Below are 16,215 nucleotides of genomic sequence, written 5' to 3'. Positions count from 1 at the left end.
GAGTAATTGAATTGTGACTTGATTTGGTTTATTTTGTTCAAGAGTCGAACCAAACGAACGAAACAGCTAAACCTTACTAGCTAAATTTTCCAAGTTGGCACATGTCACCGGAGATAATAAAGGAAGATGAGGGTATGTGAGTCATTTCATTTCTTGTTCATCCTTTTAGTCTAAAGTATACTTTTAGTCTTTTAATTTTACATAAGATTTTATTCTGATCTCTTAACTTTAAAAAGTAAACTTTTTGTTTTTTAACTCTAAAACTATTAATAAAAAATGATAATATTCTGTTCTTAAATATTGATAAAATATTAAATATTAACATATTAAATTTAAATTTTTTTAAGATTAAAAAACTAAAAAGTACTTAATCTGTCATTTTCAAAGGACTCTGGACTAAATAACTCTCTGTAGTGGTCTTTCAGACTAATATTCCCTAAATTTGCCCTCCCTCTCGACATCAAGACCTCCTCTATCGTAGGCTTCATCGTTCCTGGTCGCCCAGGACACTTCGGCGCCGCCGTCACAGACGCTCCTAGCCGTCTTCTACGTCGGTAATACAGTTGGTCTCCCTTTCATCGGCTCCGTGGACCATTGCGAGCCGCTCGTCGATTCCATCCACTTTAGGTGGCCCCTTTGCTTTCAATTTACTATTCAATACCATCGCGATAATTCATTAATAATCTTACATCATGTTTTTATTTTATGGCAAAGAGTTCAATATCATGTTAAATCATCAATGATATACATTTATCGGTGCTTTGGAAGTATAACTAGGGTTTTTGTGTATTTCTTCGGTTTTGTTGAAGGTACGCAGGTATAAAGCATGATCTACACTGCAATTGACACATTCTACCTCACTGATGAGCAGCTAAAGAATTCACCTTCTCGGAAAGATGGCATAGATGAAGCCACTGAAACAACCCTTAGAATCTATGGTTGTGATCTCATCCAAGAAAGTGGCATTTTGCTTCGGCTGTATCCTTTTTTTGGTATTCAATCTTCTTCACAATGGTGTCTGTCTAGTCTAATATTCATTTAGTTTAGAATTCAATTTGTTTCCTTAGTTTTCTGGCAGACCACAAGCAGTCATGGCCACTGGGCAGGTTCTATTTCATCGTTTTTACTGCAAGAAGTCATTTGCGCGGTTCAATGTGAAGGTTATTATCATCATCTAATAATATATACACTGTTTCCCCTTGTTATTTTTTTAATTCCAAGCTACTATCGAAACTGAAAATTTTAACCGGTTTTTCTCTGGTATTTTAATCTTGTCCTTAAAACTAATTCTTTAAAACTTTTAGATCCTTTGTGTACTAATGTTCTATTATTGTCTTCATCATTGATATTTTTTACTATTTTTCAATGGGATCTGATAGGCTTTTTTTTTTTTTTCAGAAAGTTGCTGCAAGCTGTGTGTGGCTTGCTTCAAAACTGGAAGAAAGTCCCAGAAAGGCGAGACAAGTAATTATTGTTTTTCACAGAATGGAATGTAGGAGGGAGAAATTGCCTATAGAGCATTTAGACTTGTATTCCAAGGTTAGAAGCTTTTCTTCTGTTAGCGTTTATATGTGTGTTTCTAGCATATATAATTCTTATTCTTCTTGCTAATTGATAAGTAATAACTTAATTGGAAATTTTTCTTTCCCATTAACAGAAATATGTAGACTTGAAGATGGAGTTGAGTAGAACAGAGAGACATATTTTGAAAGAAATGGGATTTATTTGTCATGTCGAACATCCTCATAAATTTATATCAAATTACCTTGCAACTCTCGAAACTCCCGAAGAATTGAGGCAGGAAGCTTGGAATCTGGCTAATGACAGGTAAGCAACTGCATGTATTACTATGGTTGTTCATCTTACCATAAACACTCCCTGTATTGTCTTGAGCTCTGCACTTTATCACCTTTGAGGATCCTCTTGATAAAGACTGCTCCAACTGAAAAGCATAAACAGTTAGTCGACGAGCCATGAGTATTTCTATTATAATCTCAAAGGATCATGAATGGGAAGGATATAAGGAGAGTGTGGTCGAGAAAATGCCATGGAGGAGTTCATAGATAAAATGATGTCATATACTGATCCTCTCTTAACTTGTTATGATGCAGCTTGCGCACTACACTGTGTGTTCGATTTAAGAGTGAGGTTGTGGCTTGTGGAGTTGTATATGCAGCTGCTCGCAGATTCCAAGTACCCCTTCCTGAGAGCCCTCCATGGTGGAAGGCATTTGATGCTGAGAAATCTGGGATTGATGAAGTCTGTAGGGTTTTAGCTCACCTGTATAGCCTTCCGAAGGCACAATACCTAGCAGTCTGCAAGGATGGTGACTCATTTACATTCTCCAATAAATCATCAGAATCACAATCTAAGGCTGTATCAAAGGTAATGTTTACCCTGAGCTCTATTGGACTATGACGCACTTCACTTTACAACATGTTTTTTCATGGTGCAAGAACCGCGTTAGTTGGCTGTGATGAGACAAAAGCATGTGACAGAGTTGTTGGAAACGCTTTTCTTTTTTCTACTTGAAGGTTTTTTATCTAACATATACCAAGCTTGAAGGTTTTTTATCTAACATATGCCAAGCTTAATTGTAGGACATTCCGCAGAGTAGCCCGCCGGCAGACACTAACACCTCTGTTTCAAAGGGAGCTTCAGCAGAATCTAATAATGAAGCTGGCAGTAGCAAGGGTGCATTGGTAAAACAAGCCATTGATAAGATGAAAGAGTCCAAGATTGATGATGATTCGAAGAGCATGGCTACAGAGGGAGAGGCAAGAGATGAACCCACACTCAAATCCAAATCTGATCGTAAAGCAGAGACCACTGGAGAGACACGCAGGGAAAGGGAAAGGGAAAGGGAACGAGACAGAGATAGGGAAAGGGAACGGGACAGGACAAAAGCTCGAGATCGTGATCGGGGAAGAGATTCTGACAGGGAAAGGGGAAGGGATTCTGACAGGGAAAGAGATCGAGAGGAAGCAGATAGGGATAAACTCAAGGATCGAGGTCACCGTTCTAGAGATAGAACAAAGGATTCAGGTATGGTTTTGATTTTAATTTTGTCAAACTGAAATTCCATTGTGATACCTTATGGATGGAGGAATTATCAATTTGGTGATTGGTTTTTAATTTAGTCTAACAAATAAAATCGTTAGCTGCACCATTCATTTGTCAACGTACCGTTAACAAGACTCTCTGCTCATCACATTTTATGTAGTAGTGGGTGGTAACTTGACCAAAAAAGATTGATAAGAGGACGTGAACAGAGTTTTATTTTGGGATAACTAGGGACCAGCTTGAGAAATATTTCGTTTGTGAATCACTTGAGATTTTGGTCTTTGTTTAAGGTTTGGCTGGTTATCTCTCGTTGAGTGTTTTTAATGTTGAAGGTTTTTTTCTTCCTCCATGCAGGACATTCTGAGAAATCGAAGTATCACTCATCACGAGGTATGAAACTGCTCGTAAGTTTGACCTTCATCTTAGTTATACGTATCCGTTTGCTAACATATTTGAATTTCAGATCGCGACAGTTATGGCACCTCGTACTCTTCAAGGGAGAAGGACCGACACAGACACCATTGACTTGTAGTGGCGAGTTATTAAGGATGACTGGTGGATATCTGAAAGCAGTGGGCTAAACTTGTAATGCTCCACAAATCGAACTGCCGAGTGCCGACCTCAGAGATTGTATTTCCATTTCTATAGGTTATTTTATGTAGAATGCGGCTCTACTTGTTCAACAAATTGTGGCTGGGCAATCTAGTGCGTTAAAGAGAAAGATTGCCACCTTCGCATTATCATTTGAAAAAATAAAAATAGGCAACAGAATACCTTTCAGCTTCAATTTGGTTCCTTTAAAAAGGCATATTTTTAATCTTTTAAATCTCAAAATTGTTGAAATTGAATTATGATTTATATAACAATTTAATTGTTTCAAAGATAACTTATTAACATCTAAGATTTTAATATCATTATTATTTGTTATTTTAAAATTAAAAAATTAATATATTTTTCAAAGTTAAGAATTAATTAAAGACTACATATAAAGTTAAAGAAATAAAAATAATAATAAAGTAAAAGTACGCTTTTCAGTAGACAACATGCTCCACCGCCAATGGAGATCGTAGTCAAATATCCACCACCAATGGGTAGGGGTGTTCAAATTGTCCCGTCCCGATCCCGGTCACTTCGGGACAGGACGGGATAAAAAAATTTTCGGGACGGGACAATTCCGGGACGGGACAAAACACTGTGCGGGACAGGACACGGGACTGGGTTGTCCCGTCCCGGGTATATAATTTAAAAAAAAAATTTGCAAATATAGAAAATATTAAGGAAAAACAAATATGCCCTTTTCTAAACCATCGGCCATTCCTATCTTCTTGAGTCCATCTCCCTCTCGGTGCCCTCTCGCAGTCTCCAGCCTCCATAGCTTGTCATAGTCCGAAATCATGTTCTCTACTTTTTCCTTTCTACTCTCCAGTTCTCCTCTTCTCCTTAGCATCTGTGCGTGACGGCGTCGACCGGTGGCTCCTCTCTCAATGTCGACGATCAACTCTTCTGGCTTGCGATTTGCATCTCTCTACAAATCGCCATCCACCACACTCCCCATTCCAGATCTAGTCATTCCACTCGGTAAGGTAAGTTTCTACTTTTCTGTGAAAGCCCTCCTAAATTTCTCCCCGCGATACACGTGTTTGCCGATCCCTCTCCCCTTGCCGTTGCGTCTGCTTATAATCTTTCTTGCGGATACACTCTGCTATCTAACTCTGATTGCGTCACCGTGAATGTCTCTCCCCATAATCCAACTCTGAACTCCCCATGAGCCCATCGCCGTGCCCGTGAACTTCTTGCCTCCGCTCTGAACTATCCCCATTTGGGTTCGACCTGGTAGCTTCCTTCCGTCTTTGATTTGATTTAATTTTAAATGAAGAATTATTAATGTGTAGGGAATTCTTCAGGAAGAACAGATGCTTACACTTTTTGTTTTTATTTTCAAAGCTGATAGTTGATAGTTCTGGGAACCAGGGGCGCATTTTATTCTGCAGAATTAGAATTGATGATCTGAAAGTGACTATTTGTAAAATTGTTGTCTTTTTTTTTTTTGTTAAATTGGAGCTGAAAAAGTGTTGTTTATTTTCAAAGGTCGAAATTCTAAAATAATCATAGTTTTGGAATCCAAATAATCTATCTAGGCCCAAAAAAAAACAAGAAGAAATTTAGAAAGCCCAAAATTTCGAAAGGCAAAAAAAAAAAAAGAGGGACGGGACACGGAACAAAAGTCCTGTCCCGTCCCTATTCACCGGGACGGGCCTGTCCCGGTCCCGTCCCGTGAACACCCCTACCAATGGGTACCTCTCCCAATATTTTTGTGATCCAAAGACCCAAATTTTTTCGCGCTTAAGGACGTGTTGGGAGTACTTGGAAAAACATTGAAAAATATATTTAAATTAGCTTTTTAGAAGTTATTTTAAATATGTCAGAAGAATTGCCTCGACTTTTGTAAGAATATTTTTTAAGTGCTTATGCACAGACAACCTTAAGCACTTGGGGAAAAAAAAATTCACGTAAATCAGGACACATAATTGTCTCACCCGTAAAATTACTTTTTGAAAAGGTGACCCAAAGCCATGATGCATAGTTAGAGTTTGGATGCTAATCGAAACCACGGATAAAATACCCCCCCTAGCGATTGTCCTGTAGCGACAAAATTATCAGAAATTACCTGTAGGACACGCATAATGTAGCATTTTGCGAAACATAAACCTGTTGTCACTTGTCACTCGCCATTTTCCCCTTTACTTCCCATGCCCTAGTAGCAACTTGACACGCGCATTCAACGAATCTCCTCACGGTGAATCTACCTTCTAAAGACAAAATACAAACTCACTTTCGAAAACTTCAAAGGAAGAAAGGTTCAAACAAATTGGCGGTCAAAGAAGATCCGAAGGATACACATTGAGAACAGCACTCAGTTCCATAGAATCCGAGTACTTGGCATCATAATGAGACTCAACATTCTTTCATATTATGACACATAATTCATGAGGAATCAATATATCACCGTGAGCTTGAACAAAACCTGCATTGGAAAGAACGAGTCCCCGGTGGTTCCTTGGAAGCCCTTCCCGTTCAACGAGTCATCAATATTCTACAATCCAGAAAACTCAAGGATACCAAAGCATTGTTTCAGAAGATGTAAATACTTCCAGGCTGTGCAAATGGATAGCAACATAGCTATAAGCTGTTCAAACTTTTATGCGGACCACAAATGAACCTGCTCAATGACACGAGATGATTAAAGCAAATCATGCTATTAATTGATCTTATCAATTGAAATTCATGAACGATGCCAAATTTCAAAAACTAGCTGAATCCTTAAGGTAGCGACTCAAGTTCAAGGTCTAAAGGATTGATTTAAAACAGGGTAGTCGGGCTAAAGACAGACAACTAAAACGAAGGCACCCCTGATGAAGCAAGTCACTAGGATTTTTAATTTCCTAGTTTATCCTTTGACTGTCTTATAACACTTGGGCTCGGCTTCTAAATTGCCCTTCTGTTCAAGCCATCCCACTAGGCATCTCAGGTGCCCGGCTAAATTGACGCCAAAAGTTCCAAAGGCACTGCTAGGCAAGCACTTGGCTAAAGCAAATGCTACTCATGACCCTTTGGTGCCTCAACCAATCGCCTTTAACTACACAGATTAAGGCACCTAAATGTTGGAAGCAAAACATGCAATCTGAATATCATCTAGCTGAACCTTCACCATTCTAAGGGTAATCAGTCACAGTTAAAGAATGATTCATCCAGTGGCAAAAGCATATAGGAAAGCTTGGAAGGAATCTAATAAAACAAACAAACACAAAGACGCAAGGCTTGATCCATTTCATCACATGCCATATAAAAACCTATAAAAATAAAAACCCCTCATAATGATCAAAGGATATAAATTGAACATCTAGAGAAGACACTTCATCAAAATGAGAGTCGTTCTTGACTAATTCTCTCTCTCTCTCTCTCTCTCTCTCTCAGAGACACACACAGATGCACGCATGGAGTGAGAGACTGAAAAATAAAATAATGAAGGATATCCATACATGCTGGAAGGCTAGATATATCTGCAGAAACTGCACAAGGGATTCCTAAATTTGAGAGAGCTCCTCTAATGATCCCACACGGGAAATAAAGATGCATGCTCATTGCTTGTGCTGCCTTGTTTTCAGCTGAAATCACAGAATTATCTTCAATTGAACTTCCATCAACGGATGGATCAATTGACATGTGTGCAAGCCAGCGAAATTTATTATCTTGCAACACAAAGGTACCCTGAGGCAAAACCACATATTGTCAATCTGCCAGTCATAATATATATAGCTCCGTTGATTTTAGCTCTGTCGACTCACCCTGTGATTAGTTTTCAAGTTGTCAATCTGCTTCTTAAAGAGCTCAGACCAGAAGTCCTTGCAGATGAATTTGATAGCCTCCAGATGATCACTGAAACGAGGCCGCTCCATGGTATACCTATACACAATTTTCTCAATTTAAATAAATTACAACAAAAGTAATTAACCTACCAACTAGTCAATATCACAAGATGATTTTGAAAGTTGCTTTTCACATTTGAAATTTATGATTGCATCATCCTTGTATTTGTTTTACGTTAGAGCTTTGATTTTCTTTCTTTCTTCCTTTCCTTTTAGGAAAATAGTTGTATCACCGCGTAACCTTTAGTTTTGGTGATGCTTGTAATAACAGAAATTCCATGACAAGAATCGCAGAAAAGCCTGATCAGGGTATTGAATCGGTCAAGATTTATCTCTAAAGAGAGATTTAAAACCATAACTATGGTTAAGGTACATGAACTTTTTAAGAATCTAGAATCATACAAATCAACTACAAAAGCCTTGCATCCAATTGAAACTGTATACCAAATACCCATAGCACAAGAGACTAGATCCGATAAAAGAATTAGATCCATGAAACAGAAATTAACAGAACGATCACTGACAAAAAAACCTAACACGACGCATACCAAAATTTTAATAAGAGTAATTTAATTCGACTACGCTTGGCAACAGTTAGAAACGTTGTGTGCCTATTCTTAACCTCGTTTTCATGAACGACTGATGCAGTTGCGAACTTCTGACTCAACATGAGACAAATCTAATTTGGGGGACTAATGTGTATTTAAAAAACAACTAATACCGGCTTGCTGCAAATTTTCTCAGATAATACAGGTTCATCCAAATGAACCTCTAGAATCTATGAAACAGAAAGCGGATATATTATTGAGAAACAAAATGAGCTCGCAATGAAGAAAAGCAGAGAAAGGAGAAGATAATGAAAATAGGGTTAGACCTTTCAGAGAGCTGGTGACCAACTTGATACCCAATGGCCTCGATCCTGCGGGCGGCGAGCTCAGGTTTATTGGCGTAGAACCGATTGCAATAGGATGCCACCATCTCCGTCAGTAGACTGTCCACGCAACTCTCCGACACTTCCCTTCCCATTTTCTCTCCTTTCTATGCCCCTGATTAGTTAATCCGACTACTCTCGCCTCTCCCGATCCAAGTCCAAACTCACCTGCGCCGGGGAAGGGAAATTTTCTTGTTCCTTGTCCTGTTGAAATTGACCCTGATGGTGCTTGGCGTTCGTACTACGTAATGCCTATTGCAGCACAAAAGGCCCAAGATCCCCATCCAACTGGGCTGCTTCGGCCCAAAATATTTTTTAAACCAGAACAGAGTTAATATCCCCAAAATGCTCACTCAAAAAAAATATCACCAAAATGCCTTAAATCTTTTTTTCCCAACGAAATTTTATTATAGTATATTGTGTTATAACATGATATAAATTTTTTAAATATATAAATAATAAGTTACAATGACGCGACAATGTAATTTATTCTTAATTATATATATGAATATATATAATATTTTAAAAGAAAAAAGAATGAAATGTGGGTTTTCTGTAAAATAATTATTAACATTTTCATCCTTCTAAACAAATAATAAGCTGACTGTTTCCCTTCTCCCCCACAATAAATCTAATCGTTTCTTTATGGAAGAATTATAATGAGATTTCAAAAAAGAAAAATAATCACCAAATAAATTTCAGAAGTTGTTATTTCTTACTCTGAAACTTATCATTACATGCTATTTTATTGAAACTTTTTAGTGATTATTTTTCTTTTTTGAGACCTCGTTATAATGCTCTCTTTCTTTACTCTTTTGGGTCCCAGAAGCAAACTGTTTCTTTAGTACCTCACTTTTGCAGATGCGTTTTTTTTTTTTTTTTGAAAAAGAGCTCTCTCGTAACAAAACCTTATTTCGTCACTGACATTGTAAAAAGGCATACGAAAGTCTGTTTGGGCCTTTGGGGTCGGAAAATATAGATATGATTATGTAATCACTGGGTGGCAGTTAGCAGTTACTTAAAAAAAACATCAGAAGGAAGGATTCTTTTTTTTTGGGGGGGGGGGGCTAGAAAAGGAAGAAGCTATGAAAGGAAACTTACATTTGCTGGAAAAATATACGAAAAACGTAATTGGTAGGAAGATTTCAGTCCCGAGATGAAACGTGAACTAAGTCAGTAAATCTGTGAAAGGAAAATAAATAAATGCAAAAAGCCACTCAAGGTGTGTTGCCAGATCTCGTGGCTCAAAGCAATTTCCTCTAGTCGCAGGAACCATGTGCCTGATTGATTGCTATTTATCTATGTGTCCTTTACAAATATTTTCATGCGCGTAATTTCGCATATACACAAACTATGACATTGATAACGTTGGACTAGATCGGTCAATCGCTCCCCTAGTGTACAAGGCTCAAATCCTCTTGAATACATAAAAATAGGGTATAACAATTTCTGAGCCTCATGTAAACCTGGAACATTTCTAAGCTTTTGCTACCAACAAACTCGAAGCTAAATCAAAAACGTTAGCAGCTGCATATACATTATGCTGAGCAAGTATCAAGAGTGAGAACGGTATCCAAGGAAAAGAGAGACAAGTGCCACCATACAGACGTATAGAAGGGGGAATCCGATTTGAACTTTCCTTGAACCTCTCTTACTCAATGCTGCCTGCACATATAAAACAAGCGAGTTTAACAATAAGTAAATGAAATATACAGGATTCCTACGCTAAAGATGGGATACAGGCAACCCTTCCCAACATCTCTTCTCACCAAAAAACAAAGAACAAGAAAGGAGAAATAGAGAAATTTATCCAAGTTCAGGCATATCAGAGTAGAGAGGAACTCTCAGTAGTTCAAAAAACACAATCTACCTTTTCGTCAGAGCAACATATAACGGCAGTTAGGGCTGGAAGACATAACTCCCTTGTGTACCTCCCACTATTTTTTTTTAATTTCTAAGAAAAAAATTTTGCCAAACGGAAGACAATATTGTTAGGCTTACTATTTTTTCCTGCAAGGCCTTAGTCTCTAGATTGCCTAGCCTGCTCTCCTCCGTTAGCTTTGATATCGTTGCTCCAGCCTACAAAAAGACATACTTGATCATTGATGTGGGTCGGATCGAGTTCAAGTATCAGCACGCAGTTGAATATGACTTAAGAATTGCAAACATCCATTCAAATTTCAGAACTTAAAAGTAAGAAACAGGTAGGACGGGAGCTCCAACCACTTGTGTACCATCTGTTCCGAAGAAACGGAGGGAGAAATCAAATTACATTAGGATCAATGAACATAATAAATCCATAATCATGCCAGAGTCTATGAAAGAAAATGCCATGATGAGGACAAGATGCCAAAAAGATGCAATGATGAGGCATTGATAATAAGCAAATTCTTATTATAACTGCTGGACGCCTAGTGCTTCGACATACCGTAAAAGCACATGGGGGTAGATAAAATATTTACAAATAAAAACGTGGAATGCCTGACCTCATTCAGCTTTGACTCAAGTTTATCAAGTTTAAACTTTATCTCTTCAATAGCTTCCATTAATTTTAGCTCCTCCGCACTCTTTGACACATTTAGCATGGCCACTTTTTCTGCCTTCGATTCCTGTGCATCCTCCGTTACATTGTAGAACTCCACATCTTTCGGCACTTTTAATTCTGCTGTTTCTGGTTTGAGTTCCTCCGCATCCATCATAGTCTTTGACCTTTCATCTTCTTCTGCATTCAACTCATTGTCTTTTACATCGTTTTTTTTTCCATCGTTTAATTCCTCATTAACTATCTCGTGCTCAACATTCTGGACCACCTAACATGCCCATGATAATAATGGCACTGTCAAGGAGTAAGCTAAAAACATACTCCACTAGAACGAATAAACCCAAAAAAAAAGATCAACAGATTGAAATGATTGAATTAAAAAAGTAAACCACATGATTATTGGCAAACTCTTGCGCAATTAACAAAATGAATGAGTTTCTAAAGAATTTAAAATGTTAAAATGAAAGCGACAAAAACGAAGGGGTTAAACAAAGTAGACAGGTCAATGAACTTATCTCTAACCATGGGTTCTTGGGAAACGATTTCCTCTCTGCCAAATATCTGATTCTTTTCATAAGCAAGACCACTATTGAAGTTTCCATTGATGGGAGAGAGTTCTGGTGAAGAGATAGGGCTGATCAGGGTCACTTTCAGCTTGTTTTCTTCAACACGTCTGTCATTATCCTTGGCAAACTGTCAAATGCCAAAAATAGACAAATAAATATATAAAATAAAAGCTACAGATGTAAATAAATATAGACGTTCACAATAAAAGCTCTCAGGGCAGAAAACCTCAACTTAAACATACCAAGCTGGAAGAAATATCTTCACTGGTTGTTCCAACAGGAACAATTATGCTCTGGATTAAAAACTTGTCCTTGCACGCCATGTCTGCTGGGGCTTCCTTTGGAGCTTGCATTGTCACTGTATGATGCAAATAGTAAAAGTATCGAAGATTAAACTTAGAGAGGGGGTAAAAAGAAAGAACCTCTGCAATTAGAAGGAATATTATGATATTAATTTAAGATTAAGTGTGTGGAATTATCTCCTATTGTAGTTAATGGACAACTGATACTCCTGATTGCCCTGAAGACAAGAATCAATACCCAAATAACTTTGAGATGAAACTTTTCATCGGGAAATCGCACCCTCAGTTTTGGTTGAGTTTGACCCACGCCTATTTACGATTGAAAAGACACGCAACGTAATTAAAAAAAATTCCTAAACATCAATCAACACTGTGCCAGTTCTGTCCGAAAATCAACCCAACCCTACTCAAAAACAATGAACCACGAATACCTCTTCCTAATATAAACCAGAACTGAATCTAAAACTAAAACCTAATTCGTCACTGTTCAGATGTTACCAAAGAATAACAATTAATAACAACAACACAACCAATGAATGATATAGGTATACCTACGAATTTACAAGCAGAATTTGGCATAAGAACTCCAACATTTGGTCGCACTGAATATTTTTTAGGTGCTGTCGTCTTGACCTGCTAACATTATATCTGTTTAGCTATGGAGCACAATAGTTTTTGATAAAAAGAAATTCCTGGTCTACAATTAGAATCTCAACGAGTGAAGATTGAAGCAAGCTGCTTGGACCTTGAAAGCGACATGATAATCGGTTATATTGGCCAGCTGAATGGAGCATGAACTTTGCTTCTTTAGTTGAACTACAGAGGCAAGCAAAATATTGAGGTATGTCAATAGGTTGGTCGTATAATTAGAAATTACAAATGAATGACTGAAAAGACAAAGTCATTATGAACAAGGAAATTACTTGCCTAAACTAAAGATTTCAATTTTAAAAAATATATAAATAAGAAGTAAAAGAAAATCACAGAGGCCATGATCAGGAACTAACAACAGCCAAGACTTGAGAGCGCGTGCTGGAATGTGTAAGGTAGAATCTAAATATTTTTATTCAAACTCCTCTCGGGAACAACTTCGTAAACAAGAGAACATATCATTTCAATCGTACAAATCTGATAAGTAAAAACGAACAAATCCAGAAGAATGACCATGGACAGTTTATAATCATATACTCACACAAAAATTTCAGTTCCTTGGGTTCGATTTCGAGAAGTTGATTGTTCATGATTGCTGCTCAGAAAAATCCAAAGTGGAGATATATCCGGTCAGCATCCAAAGCTAATGATTGATTCCCCCGCCTTTGAACCAGCATATCATAAAGAATGAGGTAAATGCAATGAAGACCTGACTAGCCAAACATGTAAACCTTCCTACTGAAATTATGTTCTTCTATAATCAACAGACTGACACCGCAATTTAACTTCTCTATTGAGTGAGTGAATGGAGCAGATTTTCAAGAGAGGAAGGGGACAGAGAAAATGATCCTAAAGATGAGCAACGCCTAAAACAACAGAATTCTCGGAGAGGCAAAAGACTTCGAGAGGGAAGAAGTTTGGAACGAGTCAGGTCGCCCCAAGCTGCACGAGTCAACTTGAGAGACTCGCACGCTTAAGGAGCCAAAAGCGAATCAGAGATCGCTGGTGAGGGCCTCAAATTCAGCGACACTATAATATATATATATAATATAGTTACTCTATATATCAACAAACTCGGTTTTCGACTCGCTTCCCAAGGCGGGAATCATCGAGAGACTCCCAGATGAAAGCAATTACGACAGCATTTAAACTTCATAGAACTCACCGGTACTCTCGCTGAGAAACGGGAGTGGAAGCGAATGATTACGGAGCATGTGTGGAAGTAAAAAAGAAAAGGAACTGGAGGGGCAAATGTGAATGACCCGGAGAAGAAGAAGAAGAAGTAACAGAAAAAGGGTGGCAGTCTGAGAGGGAAAGTAATTAATGTGAGGATTAATGGCGAGGGAAGGAAGAAACTAAGGGAAGACGGACGAAGGAAAAATTGGGTAGAAAGTAGCGGAAAATAGAACGCAAACTTAAAAGGGATGCTTTACCGGTTACTTTGCGAGGGGTAGCGTAGGCGTTGCGTTTCTTTATTTCAATTTTCAATTACGATTTCGCCCCTCAACGAGCACCACGCAACCCATGAAAGCGACGTGCGGATCACATTGATTGTACCGAATACCGGCCTCGTACCGACACGAAGCCGGCTTTGTTTCGTTTCACGGCTCGCCGGGCCGCTGAGGGCCTCTTAGCACGAACTTTTTTACGGGACCATACCATTGTTTTTTGTGAGCGCTAGCCAAGCTGTTGGCGCGGCTGGGAGGGGACGGCGCCTGACGGACGTGTGCCGCTGTGGATTTAAAATATCATTAATTTAGTACTGTTACTAATAGATTACTATAAGTTAAGGATTAAAAAAATTAGAGAGTTGATTAAGGCCGAGTTTTGGTGATGATTGAAAGCGATGCATGATTAACGCCCAGGCAATCTTCCGTCGATTTTGACTTCACATTGCAATTACATTCATCCCAACCTTTTCGCCTCCGGAAATTTAACTTTGACTTGCAGCTTCATCTGCGTCATCACCTTGACACACGCACACGCGCTTTCTCCACTGTTTAATTTATTTAATTCTGCCTGAGATATGCTCAGTGAAATACAGTCACTGCGTTGGTTTGTGATGTGGCCGGCCCGCACTCCATGCCTCCGATGACTAAATTATGCAGTTTACAAATTAATTAAAAATAATAAATAGTAAAAATTAAATATTTTTTCCAGATATATCCTTGTTTTATAAGAAAACAAATAAGAGAGAGAGAGAAAAATAACAATTATAGGATAAACAACGAAAAAATTAATTAACAATATAATTGATAAAAATATATTTAATATTCAGACAATCCTTCATAAGTTTTTATAAAAAAGTCTAAACCAATTTAAATTTTGAGATCTTAGATAACATTAAATTCCCATTTCTGGACATGCGTTTGTTTATTTCCTGTCCACCCCTGATATCCTATTAACGTTTATGCTCTGAATGCACAACCACGCGCCATGGAGCCTGGTTTATAGTAAGTTAGCTGAGGTGTTTGCTTTAAGTGATTTTTTTTTTTATAGTTAATATTCTTACTCCATCCGGTCTTAGTTATACAAGTCACCTGAGGTGTTTGCTTTAATCACATGCATAAGATTTTAACCAGTTCTGGCTTCGAGTTATATAAAATTTTCCTCAAGTTATTCATGTTGGTTGGTTGCAAATATAAAATTGGGTTTTCATCAATAAATTATCAATTAGATAGAATATTTTAAAAAAAACAACACGTATTATTTTAAAAAAATCAACATATATTATTATAGATAACTAATTTGATTAACTTTCTTAAAATCTGTAAATTAACTATCTAATTTCTATATTCATAATTAGAAAAAAGAATTTAATATTTAGATGCACACAATACTACCTCTAACTTTTAATATAAGAGTTCTATAAATAATTTACGAATATTAAAAAAATTAGTTAAATTAATTAATTGTTCATAATTAACAGGCAATCACCATGTATATTGGAAGTATTGTTTGATAAAAACTCTGTAACATGTATCATGATCACCAAAATTATTTATACCGATGATTATCAACTTTAGAGCGAGATGAATTCTCTTAAAGGGAGAGAACTTTTGGGCATGGAAACTGGAAAGGGCAAGATGCCACTGCCACCTTATTAAAAACAAATTCCTTGGTCCACTTCAACTCTGCACGGTATGCCCACGCCCACATAATCATGTCATTTGCGCTCTGGCAACAATGACTTCAAAAAGAGACGAGAGACCCGAGACCAGCACCTTTTACTAAAAAGATGGCAATTTTTTTTCCCCTTCCTTCAACCAGTATAAGTTTAGATATAAATTATTGACGATCCTTCATGTTTGTTACCTTGTGATTCTTTTTTTTTTATTTTAACGGGATGAGAGGTTGCATGTGGAAAAAAATACGTAAGGATAAATTAAGATTTTTCCTTCTTTTCTAGACGATATCAATAACTTAATCCCGGAAAAAATTTTAGTAACCTGACCAACTATTTTTAATTTTGGTGACGTGGTTAACTCGTACATAGGATTGAAAAAGGCATGAAATTAAGTTTTTACTCTCTTGGAGGTCATGCGCGTGCATCTCACTCTCACGTTTACGCATTACCATTCCCACCAACCCCCCCCCAAAAAAACGGAAAATTATAAGTCCTCCTCTCTTTAATTATGCGATTTTTTTCTAATTTTAATGTGGATTTTGAAAACTTGAGTGGTCTTTATAGGCACTGCTGTATTTTACCCTCTTTTTTTTAATCGGCCCAACA

The 16,215-nt window shown here is 37.5% G+C and overlaps 3 protein-coding genes across 6 annotated transcripts; 1 reads left to right on the top strand and 2 right to left on the bottom strand.

The window, feature by feature from the left end:
- The first annotated feature begins 438 nt into the window (after nucleotides 1–438).
- LOC114737095 (cyclin-L1-1) lies at nucleotides 439–3,850 on the top strand. 4 transcript variants are annotated; one of them, XM_028924996.1, is made up of 9 exons: nucleotides 439–627; nucleotides 810–978; nucleotides 1,079–1,160; nucleotides 1,399–1,539; nucleotides 1,658–1,827; nucleotides 2,112–2,385; nucleotides 2,613–3,045; nucleotides 3,418–3,453; nucleotides 3,527–3,850. In XM_028924996.1, exons 2-9 carry the CDS (start codon nucleotides 827–829, stop codon nucleotides 3,586–3,588), a joined length of 1,350 nt encoding a protein of 449 aa, XP_028780829.1. In that variant the 5' UTR covers nucleotides 439–627; nucleotides 810–826; the 3' UTR covers nucleotides 3,589–3,850. The 4 variants fall into 4 exon arrangements, with proteins under 4 accessions (XP_028780829.1, XP_028780828.1, XP_028780827.1 ...); XM_028924995.1 differs by having other exon boundaries at nucleotides 441–627; nucleotides 818–978; nucleotides 2,601–3,045; XM_028924994.1 differs by having other exon boundaries at nucleotides 441–627; nucleotides 2,601–3,045.
- A 1,891-nt stretch (nucleotides 3,851–5,741) lies between these two features.
- Nucleotides 5,742–8,626, bottom strand: LOC114737099 (trafficking protein particle complex subunit 6B-like). Its single transcript, XM_028925000.1, has 3 exons — nucleotides 8,365–8,626; nucleotides 7,410–7,527; nucleotides 5,742–7,332 (listed from the first exon to the last, which is right to left on the bottom strand). Exons 1-3 carry the CDS (start codon nucleotides 8,514–8,516, stop codon nucleotides 6,982–6,984), a joined length of 621 nt encoding a protein of 206 aa, XP_028780833.1. The 5' UTR covers nucleotides 8,517–8,626; the 3' UTR covers nucleotides 5,742–6,981.
- A 1,315-nt stretch (nucleotides 8,627–9,941) lies between these two features.
- Nucleotides 9,942–13,866, bottom strand: LOC114737122 (vesicle-associated protein 2-2-like). Its single transcript, XM_028925030.1, has 8 exons — nucleotides 13,024–13,866; nucleotides 12,577–12,647; nucleotides 12,383–12,464; nucleotides 11,772–11,887; nucleotides 11,486–11,656; nucleotides 10,908–11,231; nucleotides 10,423–10,500; nucleotides 9,942–10,086 (listed from the first exon to the last, which is right to left on the bottom strand). Exons 1-8 carry the CDS (start codon nucleotides 13,070–13,072, stop codon nucleotides 9,976–9,978), a joined length of 1,002 nt encoding a protein of 333 aa, XP_028780863.1. The 5' UTR covers nucleotides 13,073–13,866; the 3' UTR covers nucleotides 9,942–9,975.
- Nucleotides 13,867–16,215: the final 2,349 nt, after the last annotated feature.

Source organism: Neltuma alba, unplaced genomic scaffold (assembly GCF_004799145.2).
Source record: "Neltuma alba isolate B1F8T4 unplaced genomic scaffold, ASM479914v2 tig00013410_pilon, whole genome shotgun sequence".
Taxonomy (NCBI): domain Eukaryota; kingdom Viridiplantae; phylum Streptophyta; class Magnoliopsida; order Fabales; family Fabaceae; genus Neltuma; species Neltuma alba.
This window is presented reverse-complemented; position numbering and strand designations above follow the sequence as displayed.

What these genes read in the sequence shown, in the direction of transcription:
- LOC114737095 (XM_028924995.1), top strand. Translation starts at nt 827, where the DNA reads ATGATCTACACTGCAATTGACACATTCTACCTCACTGATGAGCAGCTA. An exon ending in AATCTAAGGCTGTATCAAAG is followed by an intron (nt 2,386 to 2,600) that starts GTAATGTTTACC and finishes GCTTAATTGTAG; the next exon opens with GACATTCCGCAGAGTAGCCC. An exon ending in AGATAGAACAAAGGATTCAG is followed by an intron (nt 3,046 to 3,417) that starts GTATGGTTTTGA and finishes TCCTCCATGCAG; the next exon opens with GACATTCTGAGAAATCGAAG.
- LOC114737122 (XM_028925030.1), bottom strand. Translation starts at nt 13,072, where the DNA reads ATGAACAATCAACTTCTCGAAATCGAACCCAAGGAACTGAAATTTTTG. An exon ending in AAGATATTTCTTCCAGCTTG is followed by an intron (nt 11,657 to 11,771) that starts GTATGTTTAAGT and finishes GGCATTTGACAG; the next exon opens with TTTGCCAAGGATAATGACAG. An exon ending in TCGTTTCCCAAGAACCCATG is followed by an intron (nt 11,232 to 11,485) that starts GTTAGAGATAAG and finishes TGGGCATGTTAG; the next exon opens with GTGGTCCAGAATGTTGAGCA.
- LOC114737099 (XM_028925000.1), bottom strand. Translation starts at nt 8,516, where the DNA reads ATGGGAAGGGAAGTGTCGGAGAGTTGCGTGGACAGTCTACTGACGGAG. An exon ending in GGTCACCAGCTCTCTGAAAG is followed by an intron (nt 7,528 to 8,364) that starts GTCTAACCCTAT and finishes AATTGTGTATAG; the next exon opens with GTATACCATGGAGCGGCCTC. An exon ending in ACTTGAAAACTAATCACAGG is followed by an intron (nt 7,333 to 7,409) that starts GTGAGTCGACAG and finishes GTTTTGCCTCAG; the next exon opens with GGTACCTTTGTGTTGCAAGA.